At 38.1% G+C, this 20,146-nt stretch overlaps 1 protein-coding gene across 2 annotated transcripts in view; it reads right to left on the minus strand.

Annotated features, from left to right (window-relative positions):
* LOC100890426 (guanylate cyclase soluble subunit beta-2) overlaps window positions 1-20,146 on the minus strand; it is a 70,722-nt gene that overhangs the window by 12,388 nt on the left and 38,188 nt on the right. Inside the window, exons 3-7 of one of the 2 annotated variants that reach the window (XM_030981563.1) lie at window positions 19,875-19,948; window positions 8,125-8,219; window positions 6,395-6,658; window positions 4,476-4,684; window positions 2,467-2,526 (exon numbers count right to left, since the gene is read on the minus strand). In XM_030981563.1, coding sequence (XP_030837423.1) covers window positions 2,467-2,526; window positions 4,476-4,684; window positions 6,395-6,658; window positions 8,125-8,219; window positions 19,875-19,948 — 702 coding nt within the window. The remainder of the gene's footprint in view (window positions 1-2,466; window positions 2,527-4,475; window positions 4,685-6,394; window positions 6,659-8,124; window positions 8,220-19,874; window positions 19,949-20,146) is intronic. The other variant, XM_030981564.1, reaches the window with a different exon arrangement.

Raw genomic sequence — 20,146 nt, forward strand, 5'->3', positions numbered from 1 at the left:
TCAACAACAAATATAAACATATTCCTGTATTTATTTATGAGTGATATAGCTGATATAATTTGTAAGAAGGGTTTCAGATGCATACTTCGACTCTCTCTTCGCAAAATACGAGCGATAGCAAAACGTCAAACATAGAAGTCACGTTTTGATTATGATAGCAATAATGGTGATGAGACCTGTTGCTATGTCGGATTCTCCATACTCCTCTCGTACAAATGAGTAGAAGAGACCGTCATGGATTCTGGTTTGAGAATGTGATTTTGGGGTGGTGTAAAATCATTAGGGATAAGGACATGAATGAGGAGATTAAATACTTGTGAAGTCGTTATGACTGGTATGATGAGTGGCTTCATTGAAGTTCATGCAATGATTGAGTACTGAATAAGATAACTCATCCTTGGGGATTACTGATATCATGCTTTAATATAAGATGCAAATAAACTCTCCGTTCATGCTTTTGATCTACCCATGCAATTACGATCATTAACTATTAAGCCTACATGCCAGTATAATAATACAGATCAACACTCCCCTCAAAAAATTGGTTGACCTAACTTTATCTGAACAAGATTTGATCGTTTTATTCGACAAATTGAATCCATTGCCCTGCGAATGAGGCAAAATACATTCTCTCCTCATAAAACAGAAATGCTGACTGCATTTGATTAAAACGAACCCCTACAAATTGAAAAGTTGTAAGTCTCAAAACAATTTGAAGTAACTGTGGAAATCATGATGCAAACGAATACGGGCAAAAATAGTATGACCAAAATGGGATTTAAAAAGATCAAATTGCGAACGAATCATTTCCCGCAATATTTAGCGACTCGGAATACTCACAAATACGTTGCAATCTCCATGAGCACTTGTGAAATTACGCGCCATTGTTTCCAGTTCCTTTAATAACCAAGTTCTCGTAAAATTCCTTCTAAATGTAACTCGTGTTTTCACATGCTGAAATTGTATCGCAGTATATCAGGAAGCAACTGGCACAAGATGGCGAATCACCTTCGTCTACTGAATGTTGCCGTTTTGAACCCCTTGTACAAAGACCCGAAACTGATTGTTTTATATCAAGACGGCGACAGACCTGATCGGAACCACTCGGGAGCTTTAAACAGCTACTTATCCATCAATTTGGTTCGGATTTAGAAGAGACGAGCATAATCTTAAGCCGATTGCACAGTATCAGCTCGGTTCCATTCAACAGTGATGCTTATACACACTCAACGAAAAAGGGAAATTCATCTACTATTTGGTCTCGTTGTGTGAAATTGTACAATATACTATTTACTTTAGCCGCGGTAAATTGACTTTCTTTTATAATGCATAGAAGCGATTTAATCATGTTGACGTTCGTTTAAGGAGTAGCCGTGTTAAGGATTAAGCGATATGGCATTGTTAAAGAGAAGAGCATTTTGCTTATATCATTTCTTCAAAGTGATCTTCTAATTTGTTTTTAATTTAATCTTAATCTTTGTGCGTACATAAAGCTTAGTTTTGTGTTTCAGAAATTTATTCAGCAAATTTAGAAGACGTCATTTATGGAAATAACATTATGCTATTTTTACTTTAAAGTCTATGACAGCACTGTCAATGTATATCTATCATTTTCGCATCTATAGAAGCTATCCTAAACTACTTTCATTTTGTATTAGAGGTTAAAGGTAGAAGCAGAAATGCACTAAAAAGATCCCTTTGATGTCGGATTTGCTTTCTTTTCTATTCTGTGTTCTTTTCTTCGACAATTAACTTCGGGGATCACCGCGTTTTAGGTGAGTTGTCCAACTAAGAGTTCATCTTCGAATCAAGTGTCTGATTACGGCTGGATTACATGTTAAGTGTTCTTGTAATGACCGATGAGTATCGATGCTACTAATCACCAATCGTTCCTTTCTCAAACTCGTCCGTCGAGGGTTAGACGTTCTTACGGAGTTGTGTAATGAGCTTCAAATTACTGTGCGGGGGGGGGGGGGGGGGGGAGGCCTGAAGGCGGGGTGTTTCCACGAACCTCACTGTGTCACGTGTACAGAGAGTCTTTTCTTCGTTGAAAGGATATTTTAAATTCTCAAAGATTTGTCTTCCTTTTTCCTATTTTGATACGCGGCCCCCTTTTTATTTGAATTTCGATTTATCCAAATTTGTCGCAAGCCCACTAATAACTCAAATATAAATCTCTTTTCTCGATGTAAATCATTGAGATTGATAGTAAACTCAATCGCAGCTTTTATTAAGCATGGTAAGATGATTCCTAGTTTTCTTATAGTTTGTTTGTTTGTTTATTTATTTTCACTGCAAACCAAACATAACACTCGTTAACATTTCCTAGCCAAATATTTTGAAGGATAAATATGATATTTTGTTTATATTTGGCTGAGAATATTGTGCATGTTTAATAAGATAGTGCTGTGGGTGTTCGATCGCCGAGGGGTAGTGTGGTGACATCAAATGGATTACTTAACTCACCCATTTATAAGGCACCCATTCTGATGACGTCACCGATATATTATCATCAGTAGTGATGTTCTAATGAGAGGGTAAAAGATGGTAGTCATGATCACATGAACCAATCACAGCAATGGATTATAGTCCCGTCATGTCACGTGACGTGCAGTAGCATGCATGTAAAAGAGATTCCAAATTCCCGAGGAAATGTTCAGGTGATTCTTTGATTCTGTCATTTTTTAATAATTTCTTTTTCGGAAGTAGATTATTTGACCAGGAACAGCGGAATTTACCAGACCATGACATAAATTCAAACCCTTTTATTTAAAGACATAAAACGGAGGTGCAGAGCTGCGTGAATGTTCACATGAAGGAACATGATTTTACATAAATTTATCAGGCGTGAAGAAAGAGAAGTTCTACTAAAATTTTATTCCAGGCCTTTTGAATCGTTTTTTCAAACAATGAAACACTAAAAAAGTGACATTTAAACTCTTTGTTAATTCAAAGGTCGATATTTTGATGGTAACATTTTGTTGAATCCGCAAAAAGGGCAGCAATTGATGAAGCGGATATAGATGTTGTTCTGGGTAATATTCAAAAGATTGAAAGAAGCAAGCCGTTAAAACAATATTAATGAACCTTGCCGCGATACAAAAATAGTCTTTTGCAAGATAATCGGTATGGAACTAGAAATCAGAATGAGAACGAAGCGAAGAAAGAGCATTATTCCTGATCTAGAATGCTCTAGCACTGCTCTACGCCTGCCTATTTTGAAATATTCATAAATATCAGCATGGTGAGTAGTCATCTGAGAAAAGCATGAATTTTGCTTAGCTCTTATTTTTCACATGCAGTACAACCAGAAACTTCCACCACATTTAGCGGCAGCTCGTGGAATTCTCGAAAATGTAATACGGGGGATGGTTTCTGTTTTGTTCTGAACATTTCAAGCTCGAATTTGGAATCTCTCTTGAAGATAAGTGCTGGATGATAAGGAACAAAAGAAGATGGTTGGAAAATGAAGGATGTGCAAGATGGATTGATACCCCGAGCGTAAAATGACCAGAAAGAATAGGAGAAAGTATATCAGGAATCTAAAGGTGAACAAAGCTTCCTGGTTATTAATAATGGTAGTATGATATGGAAGAACGTAACACGTGCAATATACATCATTCGTATTCTGGTATACATTATGATTAAGAAATAATCATATTCAAAATTGAACAGGCATATACTACGAAGCCTTACAAAACTACCGATTATAGTTGTGTGTATTCCTGAATTATTTCAGGACTACATTGATCACATATTGTTATTCAAAGTGCTAACAAAAGTATTTTGTATTGCTAAATTGTTAAAATGAACTCCTCAATAGAAGAAGCTGTAAAGATAACTATGGTAAAGAAAAGTATGTCACTTCATCATTGTAAAGAAAACGTTACCAAATTGTTAGTATAAAGCTTTTAATCAGTCATCTTGTTGGTTAAGAATAGCATTTATCTAATCGAGTTCGCCTCTATAACGGTTTTTCTCAATATGCAGAAAATTAGTGCTATAATATAATTAAGGCATGGTATTTTTTTACCAATATCGCTACCACTGCTGCAATGTAAATTCAATTGCGATACATTTCAGGCGCGCGTAATTAGAGGAATATACGGTTCTTATTCCGCAGCATCACCGTGCGCGCGTCATGCAGATGGTGATGTATTGTGGGAAATGGCCGGCGACCCATCGGGGTTAGTTTGAACAACAGATGGCAGTATACGTAAATCTGAAGTGGTGTCAGTATACTACCCTGCTTTTAAGTGAAAGACACATTCCAACTGCACGTCTTTCCGGATCACTACAAGTCTATTACTGGCGTCTACTTTGATTTTTGTTTACTAACTATTAAAGCAAAATAGATAGTTGAACGCTTAATAAATCTTTTTCTACGCAAACCTAAATGCTACTGGAGCTCCTTGTCAAATGCTATGTTATAGAGGCATTCTCATAACATTTTAGAAATAACAACAATCTTCTACCTCTTTGTTGTGTTTTGACTCGCTCTGCTGCGTTTTATCGGAATCCGATTTTGGCGAGGTGGTATCGATACTTTCTTGTAGTTTCTTTTGAAAGATGGCAAAGGTCACGTGTTCCTTTTTGCCATTCCTCTCCTCCTCGTGTGTTTCATCTAGTACATCCATTCTGATTTCACTTTGAAAGAACTCTCTTGCAACAGCTCGAACAATACCTGCATAGGGAAATAATAGTAGAAGGAGACGTATTATGTACCAGGAAACTTATTATAGCTGCGAAATAAAAAAAACATATAACATGTTTAAGTTTTAAACAGAAATTTTATACATTGGAATTACGATTTACTACACTGCATTGTTCTGTAAGCTCAGGTAAGTTCTAAACATGAACTATAGAGTCATCATTAATCACATTCATTTTATATATTATTAGATTTTTTAATAATAGATGTTTAAGTGTTTAAGTGTTTGCGAAAGGCAATTGGCGACTATTAGCGACTATAAGCAAATGTTAGCGACAGTATTTGCGAAGATTAGCAACTATTCGCCAATCCTTTGCAACTATCTGTGGATGTTTGGGACCTTTTGCTAACTCCTGGTACTTAATGGGTCGATCATAATGGTCACGTGGTCGCTAGCATTGGCGAAGTAAAAAGAACTTCAGGGACACAGTCTTACAACCAATTGCAAAGGCTTAAAACTGTTCTGCAAACGCTTGCAACTGTTTACAAAGAAATCGTTAACAAAAAACAGTCGTAAGCATTTGCAAAACCATCGTTTTTCTGGATTGCTAGTTCTTCTAATCTTAATGAACACTAAGTGGGGGAATGGTCTACTTCTAGAGATTCGTAAAAGCAGATCATTTAAAGTGTTAAAAAATATTTATTAAAGTATCTTTTTAATTCGGCATATAATTAATTGTTCTGCCATTTCTGTATGGTCTTGCCGCTGTGTATTTGTTATATAATGCAGACGCTTTTATATTGTTTGTGTGTTTCTGTTTCATAATCGCGCCATGGGCATTTGAGTTCAAGTGGATTCGTCGCCTTACAAATATCTTATATTTGTATTGCTATTATTTTAATCAGAGTAAGATATAAAACTCGTAACGTAACCGAATATTTTGATTCACCCGATGCAACTCTCTGCCTCTCTCTCTCCGTCTCTGTTTCTCTCTCTCTCTCTGTCTCTCTCTCTCTCTCTCTCTCTCTCACTCTCACACACACACTCTCTCTATCTCCCTCTCTCCCTCTCTCTATCTCTTTCTCGCTCTATCTCTCTCTACCTATTCTTATGGCCAGTGACCCATAGCTTGGGGGAAATTGTCTATTGTAACATGGTCCTTGTAGAACAAAACTTCGGTGGTAAGCGCTTTATGAGCACCGTTTTTATTATTATTGTTATTATTTATTATTATGTCATAGCGTGGTTGACAAAAGTGGACCGAATGCTTTTAAGCCGTTTAGCCAATTATTGTTATCCAGTCGACGGACTTGACCACGACACAATACAATCAAAACAACGTTATAGGCATTAGTGCCGACTGACACGTCCTCCTTCTCCTTTAGTTGCAAAAGAGAAAATAACATTTATCAGTTATACACTGCAATATGATCCATTTTCTTTCTCCCTTTGTGAATATAAGTGACGTTTCCCTCACCAAGTACAAATGGGTGTACTCCTTACTAACCTATGTTGTGTTTTCTTACCACAGAGTGATGCATTAATAGACCACGTTAAATTTCACCAGCTACAAAGAGATACACTCCTTAGTAACATTTGACTCTTACCTACTGCCATGCGTACAAAGTTAGTTAGGTGGGTACTGTATTCCTAATTATGTAATAAAATGCACGTTTGCCCGTTACCAAATACAATGACTATAAACTTATGAACTGTCTAAAAGTGGCCTTTGACACCCTTACCGACTACTATGGGGTGCAATCCTTTCCTATGAGAGTAGTAATGTAGGATGAGTGCTCCGTCCGAGGTTCTCCTCTCGCAGCGGAAAGAGGGCGCCTCCATCTTCTTATAGGAGAAGCTGAGGTATGAGTGGAGGGCATCCAGGTTCTCCAGGAAGCTCTTGAGATTCCCTCCAAGAACCCTGAGCATCTCATCGTAGCCGGAGCGCTGACAGAATGTGAAGAAGAACTCCCCGAACAGCTCCAGGATTACTGGGATCGGTTGACCTAGAGGTCAAAGTCAAATGAGATGAGATTCATTCTTGAAGATGCTTCATACATATTTGTGACTGATATCACAATTTTGGTTACAGCAAACGTTAATGTTTGCAGAGTTCATATCTATTGCCATCTGCATACCCTATTTACGTTGGTATGTGGTGTATATGTTTGTCAGTTTGAGATTTATGTTTTTACTCAAATGTGCCTGAATGTTAAATCCTGAATAAAAACATCAATGTAGAAACAAGAGAATGTCCCATTCCTAGATCCTTGAACAATCGGATTAAAACTAATATATTGCTACGCCTATTATGGAACATAATAAACAATGAATGAAATTGATATTGCAATGATCGTATGCCTGCGTACCTTAATGATCATTCCTATACATCTGTTTTTGTCAAGAAAGTGCGATTTCTCTCAATACGTTGAATCACAGCTCCTCCATTTCCTAATAAATCCTGTCTACACCAATGCCAAAAGAACAGTAGGAAAACTTCTCTGTGACCCACTTCTTTGTGACCCCCTCCCCCCTCCCAGCCATTACACGACAGCGTGAAGGGTATGCCACTTATCAGAATAGTAAAAACATTTCATCCAATCGATGTACATTTTCTCATAGAACTAAACAATATGTTTACTGAACTGAACGCGCTATTTATGGAATCTGCCTGCTGGAGAGCGACAAATGTTCAAGGTCTAATTATAATTGTAATTCAGTTAATTTCCAATATTTAAAAACAAATTGACATTTACTGGCGTCAGTAACTGGTAGCCACAAAAGAAAATCAATTTTTTCACCTGCGAAAGACACGCATGAAAATCGGAAGAAAGAAAATATTTCACGGTTACTCTATTAATCGATTTTAATAATTGTTTCTTTCTTGGTTAGAAAAAAACATATATTAGTTGTTGTTTAATTTTGAATGGGTTAATGAGTAAGGAAAGGCTTGGGTTTCAGGTTGGGCAGGGACAAAAGGCAGATGTTTCATAAATAAAAAGGTGTCTCTGTAATTATTCGAAATTGGCTATTGATTTAAATAGGTTACACAATGCCCATGGTGACACTTTTAAAACAACTATGTCCCGTAACATTTGGAATTAAATGACCGAGTTTTGTCAATCTACAATAAATAAATTGAAAAGACAGGTGCATTGTTGTGGTCACACTGCATAAATATAATCAAACGTTCCATTTTTGTTCAGAGGAGAGTGACTTTCTCTCTCATGGGTGTTAGGAAGGCGTTTAGTTAAAGGTTAATTTCAATAACAATGTCGTGAAATCAATTAAATCTATTTTGTTTATTGTACTTATTTGTAAATACTAAGAAAACAATAACTACATGTATGTAGTGCTTATTGTTGAAATTTACATGTGTTTTGGAGAGACCTTTAACCCCTCCCAACTCCATGTGTAAAGTTAGAGTCTGTGCCTGCAGAGTAGTTCAATGTTAGAGTGTATGTCATCTTACCTGCAACCTCACTAGCTGCTTTGACTAGGTTCAAGGTGATCTGATCTGTATAGGTTGTGTGAGATATAAAGCTGTCATCTACTCCTGCCAGTGTCCTGCAATGCGTTAAGAAATGGAGTAAAACATTACAAAATATAAACAAAAGAAAAGGTTGGTACATGTTTGATTCAAAGTACTGATAATTCGATTTATGTAACTTTACTACATAGGCTATGGTTTAGCACATTCATATTCAAAGCAAAACACAATAAATATGGACTTGACTTATGGCCGCTCTTCTGTATGGGTAGGTTTGGGGTAGGAGGGGGTCCTCTGTTTCACCATTTTTGTCTCCGGGGCTTCCTTCTTGAACAATATTTACTTTGTAACGTTTTCATTTTCTGCCTTTTTAAAATCTTATTTTGTACCACTTCCTTTACTTCATGGTTATTGCTTTATTCTGTTTAGTGAATTTGTTTCTAATTATATAAATTATTTGTAAATAATGTGATTTCTTTTGATTAACCAATAAAACACAAATTAAAAAAATCAGACAATGGTCGAATTCTATTCATCTGTAAAGGTAAGAAAAACCTGGCAGAAAATAGCGTCAAGGTTTACATCTCAAAGCAAGGATTTATTTCACAATGTATAGTTTTGGCAGTTATCTTTAAATAATTAAATGGGTTTAAAAAGAGACTGCTCTTTATTAAGAAAAGAAATCGTATCTAACCATGAAAGGCAAAACATATGTGATCAAACTTCATGACAAAATACCTACAGAAAAATTTGTATTCTTGTATTGTTATCGTCTAAACAGAACTCAATAATCGCTTTCAACTCATTGATCTTGTGAGGTTGCATAACTTAATAGGTAAGCCATCACTGAAGACGACAACATGACGGCGTTATGGGGTTTCTTTAAAAATTGATAAAGATATTGGCGTCAGCACGCGGTTGCCGCCATTGTGAATGATTAAAATATAAGAAATATCACAGGCTGAAGAAGAAAAAAAAAATCGAAAAAAGATGTGGGCTGAAAAAGGAGAACTCTTGCCTAATGACAGGAAAGAGCATGTCATTCTAAGGTTACACAACACTCCGGCTCTCTTTCAATTACCGATAGGAGCAGCCGTAGACAGCCAAGAAACACATATCTATGTAGATTGGGAGGAGTGATAATCGAGAGAACAAGTCTTGAGGGATTAACAATACTCCGCTGATATCTGAAATTGAGATACTGAGACCGAACTAAGATTGAGACGGAGTGATGCCGATCCTCGATATACAGTTGTGTAAATGAAGAAACATTGAAACAAATCTTCGCTTGTTAGGCCTAACCAAAAAGAACTTATAAAAAGTTATGCATGTTGAACGAGAGGAGTCAACTACTGACTTAGCAGTGCGTCAGTGAATGGCGCGATCTGTAACGTGAGCGCCATGTTGTGGAATGCAAAATAAACAGTGTAAACGTTTCGCTCATATGATTGGTAAGATCATTGAATGACGGAGTGCAACGGACATCACAGTGACGCACGGATGTAAAACGTATGACGTCCGTTGCATACTAAAGTAACAAGACGTCATTTTGACTGCGTTACTGCCATGCTCTCATACGGATAATTTGTGTATACACAATACATTTTTCGAAAACTAGCCAAGATCATTTTACATTCAATTTCTGTACGATGTCACTCTCTCACGACGCGCCAAAGACTGCGCTAGCAGTTGACGCAGCAAAATGACACACAGTGTACAACGACCATAAGTCATAACACGAAGCAATTGCGAGCTTCACTTTCATTTCTCATTGCGTTTATGAAAGGTGCAGTATGAAGAGCGACACGTTCGTACAGCCATTTCTTACATCTACACTGCATAAATGTAGACATTTTAATCTTCATCACTTCTCTGCATCGGCCGGGGGAATAAATGGTTACCCGACATGAAGCAGAATTTATTTTTCTTTGAATGGTGTTATCATTATTTTGCAAAGGTGATTGAGCGGGAAGCTTCCTGGTAGACGTTTAGAATGGGGATTTGCGCTGTACGTGGAATTTAATGAGGAGTATAGCAATGACTGTGTAGATCGCTTACAACCGGTGGAATTAGGCTACACAAATGTAACTATTGTTATCATTATAATGCATGACATATTCGTAAATGTAACCTTCATCCATGTCTTATAGTGGAAAAATGGGAATACCAGAGAAACTATCAATTCCACCGCTATAAGCTGACAAGCATTCTCCAAATATAACGGATTCACGACAGGAAATATGATACGTGCACCTTGACATAACACGGAATACCTCAAGCACATGAGTTTAAAAAATCGGAAGGAAGAAAAGAAAGTTTAGGGGGTTGTTGCATAGCATACAGAGAACGACAGGATTAAAAGAGAGTGCTAGAGAAACAGAGAGAGAGAGAGAGACAGAGAGAGACAGAGAGAAAGAGAGAAATAGAGAGAGAGAGAGAGAGAGAGAGAGAGAGAGACAGAGAGAGAGAGACAGAGAGAAAAGGGATGGGAAGGAGAGGGGGACGGAGAGAGAGAGAGACGGGGAGAGATTGATGGACAATATCAAAAAGAGAGGGGTGATACAGAGATAGTAGGAGAGAGAAGATGAAAGTAAAGTAGAGAGGGAGAGAGAGGATGTGCGAGGGGGAGGGAGGTTTATTTTGATAATTTGTAAAAAAAAACATCTTTTTACGTCATGTATACTCAAATTATACAAATCTAAAAAGAAGCAATTTCTATAACCCTTTCTCGGTGTTTTTAATCTAGCAAGTAGCATCGTAATGCTGCTATGTTACAATGCCTCTCTCCGTGTTGATGTAATAAACATTCTGCTAATGTATATTTGTACACCTTGGTGAAACAAATTGACATGGTGAAAGACTATCGCGTCGGAAAATGTCTTTGCACAAAAAAGTTTCCTGAGATCTATTTCACATTGCTTGAAAATAGCATGGTACATACAACTTTTAGAAATCCTACACAGGCGACAAAAGGTCCTTATAGTGGTCGTAGGCCACCCCCCCCCCCCCCACCCACACACTCAATGTGTAAAGTAAATACGGGTAGGGTAGACCTTTTTCTTTTGTTATACGAGCCTTTTCAGCACCCCCTCCCCCCCCCCCCTTCCAGCCAAAGGCCGGTGTGTAAAGTCAATATGGGTATAGACCTTTTTTCTTTTGTTACGAGCCGGAGATTTCGGGAACACACATGGTATCCCTCCGTTCCCGGGGTGGGGGGGGGGGGGCGTAGGGCGCCGTTTCGCTATGAGTGTGATCGTTTCTGCTTAAGTATCATGTCAGCTATTCAGTTTTTATTAATCGTGAGCAAGTACGTTTGTTTTATAATGTCGAATAGATAAAAACATTTTTCTAAAGTGTGTTTATATAAATTATTATTCCACCTTATTCAACTAACTATTCATGTAATAAAAGAGACCGTCGTATTAGACATCCTGTCCACTGCAAATTATTAGCCCACGGACGCCCTAACATCGGTTTCTAACTTTTCGCTGTCGCTGCCGCCCCGTCCCCCACCCCCTCGCAATGTTCCCCGGTCCTTTTTCATAAATTAGGGTAAGGGTTAGCATAGCGTTGGATCAAAGATTGAATTTAAGCATTTGTAAAGCTTAGGTAATTGATCTCAATCTGAGCATCTGTCGTACTCCTTCTAAACCTTTGGTCCCCCGTAACCACGTTACATACCAAGACTCGAGATTCCCCCTATGAGCGATACTTGACACCAAGGTTTGCGTCTAATTTATTTTTCCCAATTATCCTTAATCGATAATGTCTAGTAAAATACAGCTTTTAGCGCATCACCCATCCGAACACATGTCCGCCGCGATTTGTGTTTCTTCTTCACTTTGTAGTGTGGCCATGAAAGACGGAAGCGCCGCTTTTAAGCCAAATTTCGAGAGGAAATGAACAAAAATGCCTCACGTCTGTTTGCTGGCAGAACTAAGAGAAGGACAATGCTCTGCATACGATGTTTGCTTATGTCATCTTTAGAGTGCCATAATTCTGAGTAAATAGGACCCGTTAGCGTATTAATCACGCCCTTAGCCTTGCTTAGAAATGACGCAAGAGATAAAAACATTAACAAGTCGGTTCGATTTACGAACAGTGCTTTAGTGGTGAAACTGCAAAGTTAAGAGAAACTGGCTTGAATCACGATGTTTTTAAGTAGTACATCAATCCTTTAAAGCAAGGCTTTAAAAATTGAATACAAAAGCTGGGAATCACATTGACCACGTTCACTTAAAGTAGTCTAACGTTTGCTTCCCTTCTCTTTACAAACTTCTGAATCCATCCTTAGTTTGGCAGATATAATATTCGAGTCTTAAGCAATCATCGACAGTTTCCCTTAAAACAATGGATATTAATTTAGCCAATACCATGCTTAAAGGCTTAAAGGGATTATATAGGGGCTGGGATTAACGACTACTAGGATAATCTCAGTAGCCTGATTTGTACAGTAAGATGTCCGTTGCTCTCTCTCTCTGCCAATCTCTTCTGGATTTCGGTCATGTTTTAAGACAGTATCTGTTTCCATTAGAGCGCCTTTCAATGACCCCAAGCACTGAGAAACACGGTGTTGGCTTTCAAAGACGCGTTACTTCTTCAAATGAGAAGTAAAACCGTCTCACGGATTAATACTTACTTCTCTCTCTAAACCTATATCTTACTGGAACCACGTGGCCTGTGTATCAAACCATGAGGGATTGTGTGAATACAGTAGTCAATGGGGTAAGAGCAGTGAAACGTCCCGCTGACTGACAGTATATACAAATCACGTCGGTACCGTGAGCACCACATCAAAGTATCAAATACTGAATTTGTCACTTATATGTTAACCCGTTTGTTACAACAAACCCTATGACGCCTTCATTGCCATGGTTAACAACTGAAGGCCCGTTCAAATATGAACCGGTAAGCCCCCGCAACCCCCCCCCCCCCCCCTTGCGGTTCATCAGTATTCAGATATGGCGAGGTAACGAGGTGCACAGTACGCGTCAAATAAGTAAATTTAAAGATAAACTTGAGTTCTGGTAATGCGATTGCATTGTGAAAGAAAAGGTGTGGAATGGATCAGAAAAGTTGATCATATAGCATGTAAGTAATAGTGTGTAATGCAAGGTTCTGGTGTCATCAAAATCATCATAAATTTGGCAGAGTCTTGGTAAAGTAACAATCACTTACACAGAAAGATGTATATGGGACAACACACATGGTGTCGGGGCTAGTACTACCCTGATTTCCTTATCTTTCTTTGCTCATTACTCAGCCAGTATACATTTTCTTCCAAGATTGTTTGGCACATGACATTTATTTGTAATCTTGAACATTCAGTGTAAGTTTCGTTAGATTCTGTGAGAATTCATTTTCTTTTTTTTACCAGAACTCAAGTTTATCTTTAATCTTGTTAGGCATTAAACTCAACTAGCAAAACCACCCAATTGATACACTGGAAGTATGCTAAGCAAAATATATCCGTCGACGTTCCAGTGTTAAAAAATTCTGAGGGAATTAAAATCTTTGTTCGGAGTTCTCTTCGTCAGTTTTACAATCAAAAGTCTGCACGACCTGTCATAAGCAGAACTTTCGTTGTCACGGCTTTTAAAGGGCCAGATAAAGTTGTTGAAAGAACAGATTTTACAAAGGCGTTGTTCATACTATCTGTAATTCTGATATCATTCAGCCACTTAGAAAACTGACATTTTAATAGGTTTCTCATGGGGAATTATGAGCAACGTCAAATTGATTCAAGTATATCCATCTTGAGGGCATGGTAATAGTATATCTGTAAAGCGCTAAGAGACATCGTAGATGTATTAAGCGCAATATAAAAGCGAAATATTATTATTGGATACACACATTTGACGATATAATTTGCCAGAGGAATACAACGCAATTGATGGTTTCCACCTGAACGTTCAATAGAACGTCCATTAAACTTGAAGGTGAATGTCCGAGTTTCGAGTGCACCCATAGTATGACCACTAATCTATTTCCAAACTAGTAAAGTTTGTATGAAAGTGATTTTGTCGAGCATTTGGAATCGTTAAGAATGTGAAATATAATTTACTTTTATTTAAGTGCTTGACAAATAAGTGTCCGGTGTTATAAAAGAGCATACTTTTTCGCTTATACACAAATTTGATATTTCCAGGGTTTTGATGATCCTCGCTAAATGCCACAGATTCACCGCTTCAAAGTTTTTGGATTTCACTCATGGTGTTTGTATTTGTATGTCACCAACTATTCAAGACATGTCATTGCAAAGTTTTGTTTGTAGTACCAAGAAATAGCGTTAGGGGTCGGTAATACGTTAATGCATCATACATAATACATTCATATCTAATCTAGACGAAACTCTTTCCTGAGAGTAGATTTTCTTCTCATTTCTCTCACCTATCACTCGCCAGAAAAATAGTATCGACTTCGTGTAAAATTACGAGAATAACGCACATGCACCAGGGAAACATATCTCCCAATTATGACTAACTAGATCAATACCATAAACATTGCTACATCTAAGTCCTCAGACTTCAGCGCTCCTGGCGTTACTCGATACACCTTTGAAAGCATTATTCTGTTGTTTTGCTGCAACTATCTTTGTTTCTGTGTGGGTTTGGGGTGTTATTTTTGCACATATTACGGTAGTACTGTTCATGAGGATCTGTACAGCAGTATAACTACACTAAAAGCACAACCCACAAATCTATCAAAGACAAAATATGTATAACGTAGAGGAAAACAGAGGCAAGAATATACTGAATTGAGTTGGAGGTGCCGATAAGTCTGTGACATATTTGCTGTCAATTGGGGGTTTGCGGGATGGAAAACTCTTTTATAAAATGCCAAATAATAAGTTTCTCGGTTTTCTAATAAAACTTAATAAAAATCCATATAAATACAAATTTACCTCGTCAGACAAGTACAAATACGATATGTTGGACATGAATGGGCGTCTCTAGAATTGAAAAATTTACAGACGGGACGAGTAAACAACTTATAAAATGATCATTAGTTCATTGGAAATAGTGACATATTAACATGACCTACATACATGTACGCCCGTGAACAAAGATGTTAGTGAACGCACGCAGTGTGCTAGAGGAAAATAAATGAGTTTTCCAACCATCTGAGACATTCTTCAAACAAAATGCTCTCACCATGATTTAGATATTATAGATGAATAAGGTAACGCCATCAGCATTATGAGGCAGCGACTGTGAGACGGGGCAGAGCCCTTCAGAATGTTACAATCCCCCACATTTGGGCAGCCGCCTACTTGAAAAGAACATTTCACCCAGAATGTTAGTTCTGAAATGCATACTAGGCGGTGTCACACAGAAAAATCCCTTAAAAATCCCTTGAAAAATCCTTTCAAGGGAGAATTTTCTTGCTTCGTTAGAGGATTTTTGAAGGGATAATATTGATGACAGACAGCAATTAAGAGGATAACTAAATCCGGATTTTTGGCCTCTGTGTGACACCGCCTATAGACAATAATAGATATACAACGGCAGAAAGGGGGGGGGGGGAGAGAGAAGGGTTTTAACAAAACCACATGACACAGCTATCTGCATTATTAAAGTAGAAATTGAAAGAAAACAATCCAAAGAGCAGTCTTTACTGCTTTATTTTTTTGTTTTGCGTTATTTCAGTCTTCTCTATACAGGCAGGCTCTGAGTTTAAAATATTGCTCTTCAAATCTTTAATCAACTTCATAGACATGTATTTAGCAATTAGAAAATGATGATAATGAAGAATGGGATAGAGGGAAATAAGGAGGAGAGTTCGAGAGAGAGGGTTTCACACAACCAGAGAGAGCTCATATTATTTGTCCTTGTTTCATTTGGCCGGGTTTTTTTTTTCTTCATCTTTTCAATTTCAAGTCGGACATATAGTCAACAGGCTTGTTCTGATTGCACCTAAACTAACCAGCAAAGCACGGAGAGGAACTGGGACAGGATATTGAAGAAGCGTTGGTCACTGGTCAAAAATTAATTTAATCTCTCCTCCCGTTTCCCGAGGTTGACCCGCTCCATCCAGTGAAGCACCTAGGATCATTGACCGTCTGGTAATATATACACAATCATGACTTGCTTCGTTCTATAGCTACTACACGCAGAGGCACATGTAGGGGTGTCGCTAATCCGTATTTTTTGTCCTGTTTACTTTTTTTTTAAATTGCAGCCACAATCGACTGAAATGACTTTGGAAAAATCTTCAGTCACTAGCAGACAATAAATCTGAAATGTTATGTCCGCTCTCTGTAGCATTGAAGTGTTCCTTCTTTTTTATTTTTTTTTTATTTTTTTTTAAACAAACTTCTCTGTACTAAAGAAACCAGTGCCATTTCCCCACTCAATAATCTTGTTCACGCTCATTAAACTCCACACTATGTTGCATGTACATTTCAGAGATGCATGTATGAGATGTGCTACGTTTATACCATGAAGATATGAGAAAGATGGAGAGAGAGAGAGAGAGAGAGAGAGAGAGAGAGATATATACACAAAGAGAGAACGAGAAAGATAGAGAGGAAGAGAGGTTGACATATTGAGGGAGAGGGAGAGAGAAACTGTCATAAACGATTATATTTTCATTTAAATTTCAGGTAGATCATCATGACGTTGGTTTAGGGGGTGAGACATTAGTATAACACCCTGATAATAGTCAAACCCGTTTCGGTGTATATATATATATCTTGAATGTATGTCCTATGGAAATGTCACATGAAGTAACTGAATAATACCAATATATCTTCTGCAGAATAGCGCGGCGATGCTTCTAAAATCATGGGATTTTGATGTGTGAATGACGACCACTAAAAACATCGCGAATACTGCTTACAAACCTGCTAAACAATTAAACCCTGTGATATGCGTATGAACATTGGAAATAATCACTACCATTTAGCAAACGATAATTTGCGCATGCGCACAACGACTGTGTATAGCGGTATTTCGAGCCTTGCTGCATTTTAGCAACAAGTGCAAACATCGTTTCAGAAAAAAAGGACCTTTTAAAATCCTGATTTTGTTTTTCACATTTTTCCTACCATTATCGGGAAATTCTGCAAGGATTGATGCTAGGGAAATTAAGAAAACGAGTATCTGAAAAAATAGCCTTGAACTAAGTCACCTTTTCCTTTGACTCGGTTTTCCAAGAGATAAAGGTTACGAAAACAAACAGTGATGCAAAGAAACTGGAAGATCGAGAGACACTAAGAAAACTGATGAAATGAAAACATTTATCTTCGTTAGTCTATGATATCGTGCGCGTAGGTTTCGTTAATGTTTCCAGGAAAATACATTTTTTTTCCTTCTCTATTTTCCCCCAAAATGGCGCCTTTAAAGGCTGGATTGCTAGCCGACATGTTACTTGATCTTCACCAAACCGCGACCTAGAGGTCTATCCCGTCAGAGTATGAAGATGGAGAGTAATTTCCGCTTCATAGGCAAAGGTATACGTCGCTAAAGAAAGCCCCTCTTAGCAATAACAATAGATAGAGAGACGGAGGAAGACGAAGGGGAAGGCTGAGCATGAGTGGTGCGCGGGGGCGGAGGGCGGGGTGGGTGTGCATAAATAACAAGAGGATAGGCAGAGAGAGGGGAGGGGCGATGAATGGAAGAGGAAAGGAGATAACGTATTACATAGTGTTGGATTGAGATGAAGAGAGAGAGAGAGAGAGAGGGGGGAATGACAAAAGAGGGGGTCGAAAAAAAAAGAAAGACTAGCGACATAAAACCTCTATCGTTTAAAATAGTAACGTAAATATTTTAATCGAATAAACGACTAATTTACCCCCCCCCCCCCCAACCGAAAAAAGTCAATGAAGAGTAAGGAGCGGGCCTAATATAAGTATCAAGTTCTTGCGCGCGAGGGACAAAACATTATAATAAGTTGAAAATTGATTTGGGACGGGGAAAGGAATAAGAAGAAGAATCAATAAAATGAAATGTGCAAGAAAGAGAGAGAGAGAGAGAGGGGGGGGGGGGGGGGGGGGGGAGAGGAATAAAGAGGAGGTGAATATTAGTGAGGATCAGTTAGGCGAATAACAAATAACAAATAAAAAACCGAAAATTAGGGGGAAAGGGGGAATATGCAGATGGAAGAAAAAATCTAGACGTTTATATACAAATTTTAAAAAACGAGGAGAATATGAGTATAACAATATTCCGCCTCACTCGCCATTTTTTAATTTCCCTAGTCCCACACGTGCTAATAATTTGCGGTTACCCGCCATTGACTTCATACCCCCAAAGCCCGAACGTCTCATATTCTGTTGACTTAACTCTCCGTTACATGATGAAGTCGAAAGTGCCGTACAAAGGAGCTTCCAGAACGCCATCAGCACTTCATCGCTTCGTCTCAATTTTTGTCGTTGGAATTTCTCATCAGCGGTGAGGGCATAACTTGGATAAAAAGATTTTTTTTTAATTGCCGGAAGGGGAAATATTAAAAATAAAGATTGCTCAAATCAGACACCGACATTTAAGTTTAGGCTACAACATGGTGTTTTCGTGCCACTTTTAAAGGGATCGTTTAACAATGTTAAATCTGAGATACACGGCCCTACACGTGATACACGTGTCATCAGTGTCTGTGATATGGTGTAATTTTGAAGCCCTAAAAAATTCCCGCTTCAAAATGATCAAGAAGTGCCTCAAAAAAGTAAAAAATCTTTGAGTGACCGGTTTTACCATACTCGTTTTCCCCGATAGACTGTAGTGTTATGAAAACCGTCAGGCGAACGGTTTTCAAAATTTGTAATTTCAATCATGAATATCTTGATAATCAGACAGGCGATCGGCTTGTAAAAGTAATGGGGTTCCTGACTGACCTAAAGGTTTATAATTATCATTGCATCATGAGCTAAATCCAGAATTTTGTTTCAGAATCTGAGACAAAGTTACCGGATCCCTTTAAGATGGCTACAATATTTTATCAAAGCCTTCGACGACGAATGTTTGAAAGAAGCATCAATCTTCGGATAATATTTACGGGGAACCCCCCCCCCCCGACCTTCCGGCGGGTGATTTAAATATAATGCTGTCATAGGTGATTTTTTTCTTAAGAGGGTAGTTATCCACGGTACTCTGGTTAGATACAGGTTTAATAGACCTATTGTTAAGGTAACAAGCGACGATATGTTTTTACTGTTCTCATTGGGTTGTTTTGAGTAATACGACATAAATAAATGATGCGATCGTGAAAAAAGCGGGAAAAACACAAGCTCAAGCAATAATAACGCACAAAAATCACGTCTCAAATTATTGCAACGAGAGGGGAAGGGGTACTCATTGGGGGGGGGGTGGTACATGTAACGGTAGAACTCTCGCAAAAGAGGGTGTAGGGGTGGTGGTAGGGGTATTCTAATAATTTCGCTTTCATATAACTACAAGCGCTTTACAGATTATTATTACCCCGGTCATCGGATTCATGCACATTTTCCAACTCCCTGGGGAGCATTCCGGCCAGGCGCCATTTTACAAGCGCACACTTGCTCATCCAACGGACACTAACTTTCGCATCCTATCGGGTACCCATTCAAAATCTAGGTAGAGAGTGGCAAAAGAAGATATACGTCTTGCCAAAGGACATTAGTGATGCGGTGGGACTTGAACCCCGTACCTTGTGATCTGCAGTCAGGTGACTTATCCACTTAACCACAACACCTCATTCAGGACACGTAATGTCCTGAACCTACTAGGCCCCTCCTAAGAATAAAAAGAACTTACTTTATTTTGATCCATGCTTCTTCTCCGAATTTCTCTGTAACCAGAGCCTTGACACAAATATTGATGAACCCGTACTGCAGAAAGAGAAAAAGTAAGAGAAAAGAAATATTCATCGTTAAATCGTAGGCTTGACAATCTTACCTTTGCTCATTAATATTGCTCTATATTCAGATTCAGATTCAGATTAATTTATGAAATTTATTAATAAATAATTTATTAATTTATTGATTTATTTAATTTATCTTTATATTATAAATGTATTTTGACTTTGC

This window comes from Strongylocentrotus purpuratus, unplaced genomic scaffold (genome assembly GCF_000002235.5).
Source record: "Strongylocentrotus purpuratus isolate Spur 01 unplaced genomic scaffold, Spur_5.0 spur5_scaffold_12, whole genome shotgun sequence".
Classification (NCBI taxonomy): Eukaryota; Metazoa; Echinodermata; class Echinoidea; order Camarodonta; family Strongylocentrotidae; genus Strongylocentrotus; species Strongylocentrotus purpuratus.